Below are 12066 nucleotides of genomic sequence, written 5' to 3' on the forward strand. Positions count from 1 at the left end.
AGGCCGCAGGGAACAGGGGTGTGTGAAGACTCCAAACCTCGCTCCGCCCACTCATATGTAGTGTTGATGCATGTGTGTTCTAAGGTGCATTTAAAACCCAGGAGGGCATGGAGCTACCTGCCAGAGAGCAGCAGGTAAGCGCATAGTCCCTCCTGCTCCCCCCGCTGACCCCAGTAGGCACCCCCATACTCTGCAACCCGCCAGGAAAAGGGGGCCCAGGCCCATCCGGACCGGGGCCCAGTACACCAGCGCCGCCTGGCCCCACAGTGCCCGGGACAGCCCACCCGACCCCACCACAGAGAAAACTGCACCCACCCCGTCATCCACTCATCTTCCAGACTACACGAGACAATAGAAGCCCAGGCTGAGATCTTCCTCCACCTCTCCTATATCGCCCCCTCCTGCAGAGAGAGTTCCTGAAGAGAGGAGACCTCCTGCAAGATGTAACAGCCTCCCCCACCAGTTGAAGAGCCCCCCAGGTGGCTCGATGCACTGGCGGCACCCTGCGCCAGGGCTGGGCCCCCATACACCCACCCGCCCACAACCCCGGCAACACACCAACCAGGACCCAAGCCCCCGAGGCCCGGCCAGGGCCCCAGCCCAGAGACGGAGCCACATCCGTCAGCACAGACCCTCCCCTAGCCCCGCTGCACGCAGCCACGAGGAAACCGTCACCTAAGAGCCAACAGAGCCCTTAATAGGCCATGACCGCTACCCCGGGTTGAGCCCTCCAAGGAAGATGCTCCTGGGGAATCCCCCAACTCCCTAAGCCTGTCCCTACCCCCACACCAATCACAACAGTGAAGGTGGGACCAAACTATGACCCCCCTACCCCCACTAGGTGATGGAGCTGATCAAAGGAGCCCAGAGCAATTGATCTGATGTGGTGGCAGAGGCTGTATCAAGACTAATGTAATCTAATAGATAATTTCTATATTGGTTAGAATTAAGATTATTTTTATTTTTCCAGTTCATGAGGAGAGTTTTCTTGGCTATGCATAGGGCAGTGAAAACCATATGGGCGATATTCTTTTCTGAAGTGACATTATCTAAGCTGCCCAACAAACACACTAAGGGGGAAGTTGGAATGTTACATTTCAGACACTTCGATAAGTCTTCACATATCTCGCGCCAAAACTTCTGAACTGATGGACAGAACCAAAGAGCGTGGATATAATTGTCCGGTGAATTGGTTTGGCAGTGTGAGCAGTTGTTGGTAGACGTAAAGCCCATCTTGAACATCCGATGACCTGTATAGTGCACTCTATGTAGTATTTTGTATTGAATTAATTGAAGACTGGGATTTCTAATTAGATCAAAGGTTTTTAAGCAAATCTGAGACCAGAAGTTTAGGTCTAAGTTAACTGATAAATCCGCTTCCCATTTTGCAATAGGAAGGGATATTGATTCATCTGTTTTAGAAAGCATTCTGTATATTTTGGATAGTAATTTGGGGGTTTTAAGAGTAAGAAATTGAACCACACTTGGTGGCTGTGGTGTGGTTTTCATACAAGTCCAGACAAACCCCCATTTTTTTCCAGCCAATTTGCTTTCAAGAAGGTTTTTGTAGCTCTGTTTTGCTTTCAGGATTTTGGTTTTCAGGTCTTTGGTGGCTGCAAGAAAGTTAGTAACAGCCCCCTCTTTAAAAAAAGCCAGTCTCTTTTTCCTTAAATAGGATTTAATGCTTTTGGTGACCCGTGGCTTATTGTTAAGGCACACCTTAACACGATTAGGGGTATAATCATGTCTTTACAAAAAACTGCAGATGAGCTAGTAGCATCCACCAAAGATCATCTCCACAAGACTGGATAAAAACTTCCCAATTTGTACATTTAAAACATTCCTGCAAAGTAAGCACAGATTCTTCTGACCACATAACAACAGTTCAGCGGAGGAAGTGGGAGGGATTTAAGTATTAAGTATTCTTCACCGATCCATAACAAAGGTCCAAGATTTTAGCCTTAAAGCGCCTGTACCCCCTACGATAACTGAGAAAGTTCAGGGTCTTGCCAGTCATCAGGATTTTCTATACAGGCGCTGTGGAGAGCATCCTCACACAGGACATCTCATCCTGGTTTGGGAACAGCTGTGTTAAGGACCAAAAAGCTCTTCAGAGAGTGATCCGTACAGCAGAGCGCTGCTGCAGGACTGCTTCACCCCCTTCAGGACATCTACACCAGGAGTTTCTGGACCAGAACAGCTCAGACACTGAAGGACCCGTCCCATCCTGGCAACAAACTGCTCCAACTTCTGCAGTCAGGCAGAAGGTTCTGCACCAACCGGGGAAGGACAGAGAGCCTCAAGAGGAGCTTCTATCCCCAGGCCCTAAACCATAACACACACACACACATGTGACTGAGACAGGACTCTCTTCTAGACACTTTAACACACTTTAACAACAATGTACATTTCAGATTTTTAATTTAAAATTTTCACAATTCACCCACTTGCTGCACATAGTGATCCCGATGTATATATTCACTTAATGTATAAAATGTTCTTCTCGCCCCTTTTGCACAGTCGAGGAGTGTGTCAGGATACATTTCACTGCGCGTTGTACTTGTACATGTACATGTGACTGTTGAATCTTGAAAACAGAAAGAATCCAAGCGTATATACCAAACAAGTGAGAAAAACAACTAAGAGAGAGCTGTGTGAACAGACAAAATCACACAATTCAATACATGATACACTTTAGGTAAAGTAATAGTAAAAGTTTCTCTAATGATTAAAATTTTATTTGTGAAGAAGTTCACGAAGTCATTACTAGTTAACGTTAAAGGGATGGTTGGCTCAACTGAGCTCTGACTGTTTGTCAGCCTGGCTACAGTGCTGAAGAGAAACCTGGGGTTGTTCTTATTTTCTTCAATCAGTGATGAATAGTAAGATGTTCTGGCTTTGTGGAGGGCTTTCTTATAAAGCAACAACTATATTTCTAGGCTACAGTTTTCTCTAAATTAGTGAGACACTATTTAGTTTCCATCTAATGAGCTTATAGAAGGACGTAGTGTGTCTGAGTTCTGTTCCCCACTGCTTTACAGTCCAGAAAAGACAAAACAGGGTTTTCATGAAAACTGTTAAATGTTCAGTTTCTATGCCAGATGTCAAAAAAAGTCTCATTACTGTGGTGGGTGAGCTCTTTTACATTTTGAAAGAAGCCAATTGAGTCTAATAACAGATTAAATGTCTTTCTGCTTCCTGTTCCCAACACTGGATAGTCATGTTTTGGGTTGTGTAATAAAATTGACCAAATTCAGAGGTGTGATGGATGCCATCTTTCCTAACAAAAACTGCGTTTTCCCCAGAAATTTCCTAATTATCTAGAAATTATTTTTTGGACACCACTCAGACAGCCAGCAGTTTAAGGAGAACATGTGGCTAAACATGTCACTCCTGGTCTGATTGGGGAGGAGACCAGAGAAAACATTGTTTTGGCAAGGTTGCACACCGATTCAGTATTGATTTTAGTGACTTCCGACTGACGTAACCGGGTGTCATTACTGCCAATGTGAATTATGATTTTACTGAATTTACGTTTACCCTTAGCCAGCAGTTTTACATTTCCCTCAGTGTCGCCTGCTCTGGTCCCTGGAAGACAGTTGACTATGGTTGCTGGTGTCTCTAGTGTCTTGATGCATGCTCAGTCATCAACATTTTGGGACTTGTGTCGGAACAGATGTGCCGATTACCAGAGTTTGTTCCTCAGCCGGTGTGTTGCTGAGTGGGGATTACACGACCGTTCACTGACTGTACCACTGCAGCACAGTAATCTAAAACATTTGATCTTAGTGCCAAATGATTGAATGATGAACTGTTTAAAGTTGGATAACATATTTCATAAAACCAGGGGTGGAAGTAACGAATTACAAATACTCACGTTACTGTAATTAAGTACATTTTTTGGGTACTTGTACTTTTACGAGTAATTTTTCAAGTGTGTAATTTTACTCATACTTGAGTACAACTTACACCATGTAATCTACTTCGCTACTTATAAAATCAAAAGTCACTACTGAGTACGCCCACAATTTGAATTAATATTCAAACCTTTCGTCTGCATTTTTGCAGCCAATAAGGCCGTGCAATCGCAACCGCGCCAATTTAAGACGTAAGCAAAGAATAAACTCCGCTGCAGCAGCAGGCACAGGTGTCTGGAGGTGCTAAATGGTGGAGTATAAACTACTTTATAGACGAAAGATTTGGAGACAAAGAAGCCAAAATGGAGACAGAGGACAACACTGTCAACCATGAAAACGACGTAGAAAAGACGGAGGACGCGTGCCCGTGGCCATACCTGGAGGAATTTTTCGTGTACAGAGGAAGAAAAGGAGACAGCGTCCAGATGCAGTGCAAACTTTGTTTGACCTCTACAGTCATTTCAGCTTACAAGACTTCAGCATCTAATCTAAAAAAACACATTGAGGTAAGAGGTTTTACAACTATACGTGTATGATATTGCTTTCTTATTTTTCATGTGTGTTAAGGTTACTAGTTTGGCTAAGATATTGTCACCGCCATTGGTTAGCCTGATATTAAAATAAGACGGAGCTAGCTAATATGCGTGTGTGCATGCATAACTGAGCTACAATTCGTAGGAATGTTTTAGCTTATTATTTGGATAACCACCGTCATTACAATAAATTAAACTTGTAGTCATTTAAAACTCACAGGCCTACAATCAGCTGGCCTATTTAAAAAAACAAACAAACAAAAAAACAAACAAACTTGAACACAGTGCTGAGCTGCATCTCAAATTAATCTTCCAGCTCTCAGCTGACATGTACCAGAGCCCGATTGATGGATCAGTTGATCAGTATCATTGGCCTGATATAGGTCTATCATAGTGACATGGCTCTTAATCAGTAGGGTTATATGTTTCCCAATATGATATCTTTTTTTAAAGAACATAATGTGGATTGGTTTTATTTGTTAGCTGTATGGGCAGCATTTTTGTGTATGTGATCCCTTTTCTTAAATTAGATTTGCTAGATACACATATTTTGCTCTCTTAGTATTTTTAGGACCTGACTAATACTGAAAACTTTAGGGTGATACTGATAAAAAGGAGTTAAAAATTTAGATACTGATACATTGGTCGATACTCTTTTTACAGATAGTATACATATTACAGAACTTAGAATGTATACAGAAATTCATGTTTTTTGCAATGATCGTTCAAAATTGGTTTACACTTGTAAATAAATACAGCAATATATCTGCAAAATTTGACCAATTCACCACTCTTTTATACTATGCTCAACAATCAAAGATTAGCTCAAGTCTAGTTGAATAATGTTTTAAAAATGTGTTTTCTTTTAGTGTTAATCACAGTGATGTTATGAAGTAATGTATGAACCTGACGTATGATAATATTTATCTCTACAGAGGAAACATCCATCGAAGACTGAGCAGTACAATATCACTGTGGCATCAACATCTCGACAGCAAAAGACCACAGCCACACCAAACAAGCTCTCAGCAAATACACAAGCCAAGTTACCAGACCTGATGTTGAGAGCTGCAAACAAACATGTTCCACAAGCAACTGTTGACAAGCTTGTCATCAATTTCATATGTGAGGGTCTACAGCCATTTGCAGTGGTAGAACAGCCATCTTTCAAAGAATTGGTTACCACATTACAACCTCAAGCCAAAGTCATCTCCAGACCCACTGTCCGTGCCAGAATCTGTGAAGCTGCTGATCACATGAAGATGACTTTGGTTGCAGCATTGGATAAAGTCAAATTTGTTGCTACCACTACTGATTGTTGGTCAGCTCATCAGAAAAGTTACCTTGGAGTCACATGCCATTGGATAGAGGAAGCGTCCCTGGAAAGAAGATCTGCAGCACTAGCATGCAAAAGATTGAGAGGGTCTCACACATTTGACATGCTTGCTGGTGCGCTTGATGATATCCATTGCCAATACAAGATTAGAGGCAAAGTTGTAAGAACCACAACTGATAATGGATCCAACTTTGTCAAGGCCTTCCACATGTTTGGGGCACAAAATGATGCAGATGAAGCTGAAGATGAAGCAGACCCAGAAACTATTGACCTGACTGACCATAGGGACTACCATGAGGCAAGTGCAATTCTTGATGAAGACTCTGGTTTGGAGTATCAACTTCCGCCTCATCAGCGATGTGCATGTCACCTGCTAAACCTTGTGGCAACATCTGATGCTGCCCTAGCAGAGAGCATGAATGAAACCTACAAGAGGCTCTCCCGTGCAACCTTTGCAAAATGCCAGGCCATTTGGAACAAAACTGGCTGATCTCATTTGGCTAATGAAGTGGTAGAGGACAAGTGTGAGCTACAGATCATTCGTCCCAATGCAACACGATGGAATTCAACCTACCTTGCCATTGAAAGGATAATACGCATCATTGATGAGAAGGGGGAAGATGCCATCAGGAGCATTTGTGAGGAGTTCAAGGTGAAAATGTGAGTAAAATTGGACACCTACCAATATGGTTTCAAATTTTGTGAATTTTCCTTAATGGATGGTTAAAAACGTGAGCAGACTCTTAATATTAAATCAGAAGATCCCTATTATAGTCATGGTGGGTTTTGTTGTTGTGTCTTACAGGTTGAGTCCTGCAGAAGTTGCATTCCTAAGGGAGTACTGTACCACCATGAAGCCACTGGTGAAAGCTTCAAACATCCTTCAGTCTGAGTCCACTTCCTTTATGGGATGGCTCCTGCCAGTAATCCAACAACTACTGTCCAAACTTAGCAGGCTGGAGACATCAAGCAAGACATGCGTGCCACTCATCAGAGCCCTGCAAAATGGCCTTCAAAAGCGTTTTGGAGCGATGATGGAGGATCCAGAGTTGGCTGCAGCTGCAGTCCTCTTACCCAAGTTCAAGACTTCCTGGACTGACAGAGCAGATGTAACAGAGGCTGGTAAGGATTCATGTGATCCCATTTTTGTGTATTTTTACATTTGAACACATGCTTAAGTGAGTATTTCACCTAATACATTGTAAGTTATTGATGGTCTGTCCTGAATACTAAACAATCCTTTTTGAGAATTTGCCGATTTTAAATTTGTGTTCAGGAATAATCACTGAAATTTAAATAACAAAATTGTGTTATCTACTTGCAATTACAGCCTTGACATACATCAAACAACATCTTGAAACGACAGAGCATGAGAGTGAGGATCAGCAAAGAGAGTCATCTGATGAAGATGAATTCTTCTCCAGACCAATCTCCAGAAGGCTGCAAAGTGCAGTTGAGCTTGATGGTTATCTTGCTTGTGCCACAGACACCATGGAGCTGCTGCACTCCTCAGCCATCAAAAACCTCTCTCTTAAACTAAACACAGCTCTGCCTGCTTCTGCTGCGTGTGAACGACTTTTTAGCTGTGCTGGTCTACTCTTCACTGCCAAACGAAGTTGGATTGCCTCTGTTAATTTAGAAAACCAGCTTGTGCTGAAACTGAACAAAAGGTTCAGAAAGTAAAGTGTGAAAGAAATGCTAAGACTTTAAGACACTTACCTGCCTGTTGTTCAGTGTATGGGGAAAAGTTTAAATGGTTCTACGCATGTTCAGAAACATTTTTGTCATTGTTTTAACAAACAAAATTCCTCCTTTTATATCTACATTTATTTACAAAACAAGTTACCTTTCTATACCTTGTTCATCTGAAAAATGTGCTTTGAACATAAATATTTATACTGGTGAATCGAGTTGAATGCCTGCTATTGACAACAGAATAAAACATCAGTCTGTTAAAAAGTAATTAATACTCTGAGTAGTTTTTGAGAACAGTACTTTGTACTTTTACTCAAGTATTTTTTTAACACCAGTACTTTTACTTGTAATTGAGTACAATTTAACCAGTGTAACAGTACTTGTACTTGAGTACACATTTTGAGTACTCTTTCCACCTCTGCATAAAACCTATAAAGATTTGATCATTATTTCTAGAAGGCAGCCTGTTGATTCATTTCAGGATATTTTCCTTTTGCTTAAACAGGATCTGCATGACACTGTGACACCTGCAGCATATTAACCTCCACAAACTGTTTTTATCTCACAAACAGAGCCGCAGTCTGCAGGAAAACCACCCCAGGTAATGTTAGATCTCTGTGATCTGTTCTACTGTTGAGCTGAATGTTTTTTATTTTTATCCTCACACCTGATGCAACATAGTGTCAGCACAGCCCAGCTCTAGAGCAGCCTAACAGCTGCACTGCTGAACAGGGTTACATAATGCATTCTGCTGCAACAAGCACGATGCATGAAAAGTGGTGACGCATACGAAAATCTAACAAAATCCCTGAAATGTGATACAGACATGCTTTTCTTCATGATGCAATCTATTCAGTCTGCACCACGAAGAAAAGTGCATGCTGATGAGGAATCAAGCATTCATCATCATCTTCATCACAGGAAACACAGAGTCTGTACATTCACTGAGAGCCGCAGCTGCTACAGGCTTGTAGAACTGTCAGTTCAACAGAAACAACAAACCTGAATATCAGGTAGGAAAACCATTCAAACAGCTCTCCAACCCCCATAGAAGCCAACGATGTCCAAACCCACAGCCCGGCTGTGATTTTACCACACGGCAGTCTTGCAGAAGTCAGTGACAGAAAATATTTACAGAACACTGATTTAAAATAATCCTCTTCCCAAACTTTATGACAATGTTAAAATGAAGGAATTTTTCTTGTTCAGATGGGCAACATTTGCATTACATTGTATCTGTTGTCACCTTGAATAGGCTTCCTTCTACAGACAGCCAGCATAGGGCTCAGTACAACTCTGACATCAGAATGTGAGCCCCATTAAGACATACATGCACCCCACAGTCTATGCCTGTTATGACTCTATACTGGAGATGGATTCCAAAGATGAATAACTTTTACTACAGAGGTGGTTTAATGAGCCTGCTCTAACCTGGCCGGCTTTAAAACCTAAGAAGATGGGACTGCCACCTTCTGGTGACTCGCTTGGATTCTCCCAGATTATATTACCCTAAAAGCATCTTGATAAGAAGAGAATTTTGTACCATCAAAGGCACATTAACCTCCTTTTGTCCATGGTATGCAGGTAGAATTATGTGTTCTAACCCATACTGAATATGATGTATAAGAAAACCTTACGGTGGTCATTCAGGAAGTTTGAACCACATCTCCTGTTCTCTATAAACGTGTCATGGTATTTTAGGTTTTGAATTTTTTAATCTTGTTTACTCAAATCACTCCTCAAGATCAAAACAAGACTGTACCTGGTCTCTAATAGTATAGTTTGTTTCCTGTGCTTTTGAGTTTTCTGATTGTATTATGTGAAATTTAAATTATTTTAGGTGTAATTTCCTTTAGCATTCCCCTCCAGGGCTCTAACTTTTTGCCACAGTTGCACTGGTGTGCCTTGGATGCACCAGCACAAAAGTTAGGTGCACCCAAATTTTTCAACTGCATCCCTTAACTCCACTGCTTTACCTTTTTTATTTTTTATTGCTGTCCATACAGACAATATTGATTTGTAAATGATTTACTAATAATCTTGTCAACACAAAGTTCTTTATTTGGAGCACATTTCTACAAAAAAGATAAGTTACTGAAAAACTGCTTGTGCTTAAAGTGCGTTGGCACTCTTTGGTAATATTGTAGACAATGTTAAACATTAATCATCACATCGGCTCCTCTGACGACCTGTTTGCTGCTGCCTGCTGCTGAAAGGCCGTGGGGAGAGGGGACAGTTGGGCAGTGCATTTATCACTGCATATAATCTGTTTTCTGGATACACTATATTGGCTCAGAGTCAGAGCATTGGCTATGAATTTCAGACAGATCACGCCTTAACAAAAAGTTATCAATAGTTCTTTTCATCTTTTCTTATTACCCACAGCTACATCCCTTTCTGTCAGGCTTAGGCTACTCAGTAGTGCTGGGTATCATCACTGATTTCTATAATCGATTTGATTCAATTTTGACAGTCAGAAACAATGTTCCCTCTAATCTGCGCGCGTGCGCAATTGCGCACTGCTGGCATGGTCTCTGCCCACAGAAAATCTGCGTTGCGTACAAAAAAAAAAATAATCTAACCTGAATTGAAATTAAAATTAAAACTTTAACAATTCTGTTTTGCACGCTGCAATGCATTGTGGGAGCACGGCACCATTTTCGGGGTCTACAAATCAAAACAAACACACTGTGTTGGAACGACGACGACAAGAAACATGCTTAAAAGCAGCTCAAAAGACGTCACAAATTTAGAGGATCATCATTTAGCCTGGAGAAATAGTTTGCTGCTTTATAAGAAAGCCCTCCGCAAAGCCAGAACATCTTACTATTCATCACTGATTGAAGAAAATAAGAACAACCCCAGGTTTCTCTTCAGCACTGTAGCCAGGCTGACAAACAGTCAGAGCTCTGTTGAGCCAACCATCCCTTTAACGTTAACTAGTAATGACTTCATGAACTTCTTCACAAATAAAATTTTTATCATTAGAGAAAAAATTACCAGTAATCATCCCACAGATGTACTATTATCTACAGCTACTCTTAGTACCATTGATGTTAAGTTAGACTCTTTTTCTCCAATTGATCTTTCTGAGTTAACTTCAATAATTAATTCCTCCAAACCATCAACGTGTCTTTTAGACCCCATTCCTACAAAACTGCTCAAAGAAGTCCTGCCATTAATTAATTCTTCGATCTTAAATATGATCAACCTATCTCTAATGATCGGCTATGTACCACAGGCCTTCAAGCTGGCTGTAGTTAAACCTTTACTCAAAAAGCATCTCTAGACCCAGCAGTCTTAGCTAATTATGGGCCAATCTCCAACCTTCCTTTCATATCAAACATCCTTGAAAGAGTAGTTGTCAAACAGCTAACAGATCATCTGCAGAGGAATGGTTTATTTGAAGAGTTTCAGTCAGGTTTCAGAGCTCATCACAGCACAGAAACAGCTTTAGTGAAGGTTACAAATGATCTTCTTATGGCCTCTGACAGTGGACTCATCTCTGTGCTTGTCCTGCTAGACCTCAGTGCAGCGTTCGATACTGTCGACCATAATATCCTATTAGAGCGATTAGAACATGCTGTAGGTATTACAGGTACTGCACTGCAGTGGTTTGTATCATATCTATCTAATAGACTCCAGTTTGTGCATGTTAATGGAGAGTCCTCTTCACACACTGAGGTTAATTATGGAGTTCCACAGGGTTCAGTGCTAGGACCAATTCTGTTTACATTATACATGCTTCCCTTAGGCAGCATCATTAGAAGACATAGCATACATTTACACTGCTATGCAGATGACACCCAGCTCTATCTGTTCATGAAGCCAGATAACACACACCAATGAGTTAAACTGCAGGAATGTCTTAAAGACATAAAGACCTGGATGGCCGCTAACTTTCTGCTTCTTAATTCAGATAAAACTGAGGTTATTGTACTCGGCCCTGAAAAGCCTAGAAATATGGTATCTAAGCAGATTCTTACCCTGGATGGCATTACCTTGGCCTCCAGTAACACTGTGAGGAACCTTGGAGTCATTTTTGACCAGGACATGTCCTTCAACGCACATATTAAACAAATATGTAAGACTGCTTTCTTCCATTTGCGCAACATCTCTAAAATTAGGAAAATATCCTGTCTCAGAGTGACGCTGAAAAACTAGTTCATGCATTTATTACTTCCAGGCTGGACGACTCTAATTCATTATTATCAGGATGTCCAAAAAACTCACTGAAAAGCCTTCAGCTAATCCAAAATGCTGCAGCAAGAGTCCTGACAGGGACTAGAAAGAGAGAGCAGATTTCTCCTGTTTTGGCTTCCCTTCATTGGCTTCCTGTTAAATCCAGAATTGAATTCAAAATCCTGCTCCTCACATACAAGGTCTTAAATAATCAGGCCCCATCTTATCTTAATGACCTTGTAGTACCATATCACCCTATTAGAGCACTTCACTCTCGCTCTGCTGGCCTACTTGTTGTTCCTAGAGTATTTAAAAGTAGAATGGGAGGGAGAGCCTTCAGTTTTCAGGCCCCTCTTCTGTGGAACCAGCTTCCAGTTTGGATTCGGGAGACAGACACTATCTC

The 12066-nt window shown here is 41.4% G+C and overlaps 1 protein-coding gene across 1 annotated transcript; it reads left to right on the top strand.

The window, feature by feature from the left end:
- Positions 1-6282: 6282 nt before the first annotated feature.
- On the top strand, positions 6283-7469 carry LOC309714570 (uncharacterized protein; the record flags this gene model as incomplete). Its single annotated transcript, XM_082547114.1, has 3 exons — positions 6283-6446; positions 6592-6908; positions 7117-7469. Coding segments are annotated over exons 1-3 (672 nt in total). The 5' UTR covers positions 6283-6444.
- Positions 7470-12066: the final 4597 nt, after the last annotated feature.

The sequence above is a fragment of the Aulonocara stuartgranti genome (assembly GCF_965226115.1).
Source record: "Aulonocara stuartgranti genome assembly, chromosome: 9".
In the NCBI taxonomy this organism is placed as follows: domain Eukaryota; kingdom Metazoa; phylum Chordata; class Actinopteri; order Cichliformes; family Cichlidae; genus Aulonocara; species Aulonocara stuartgranti.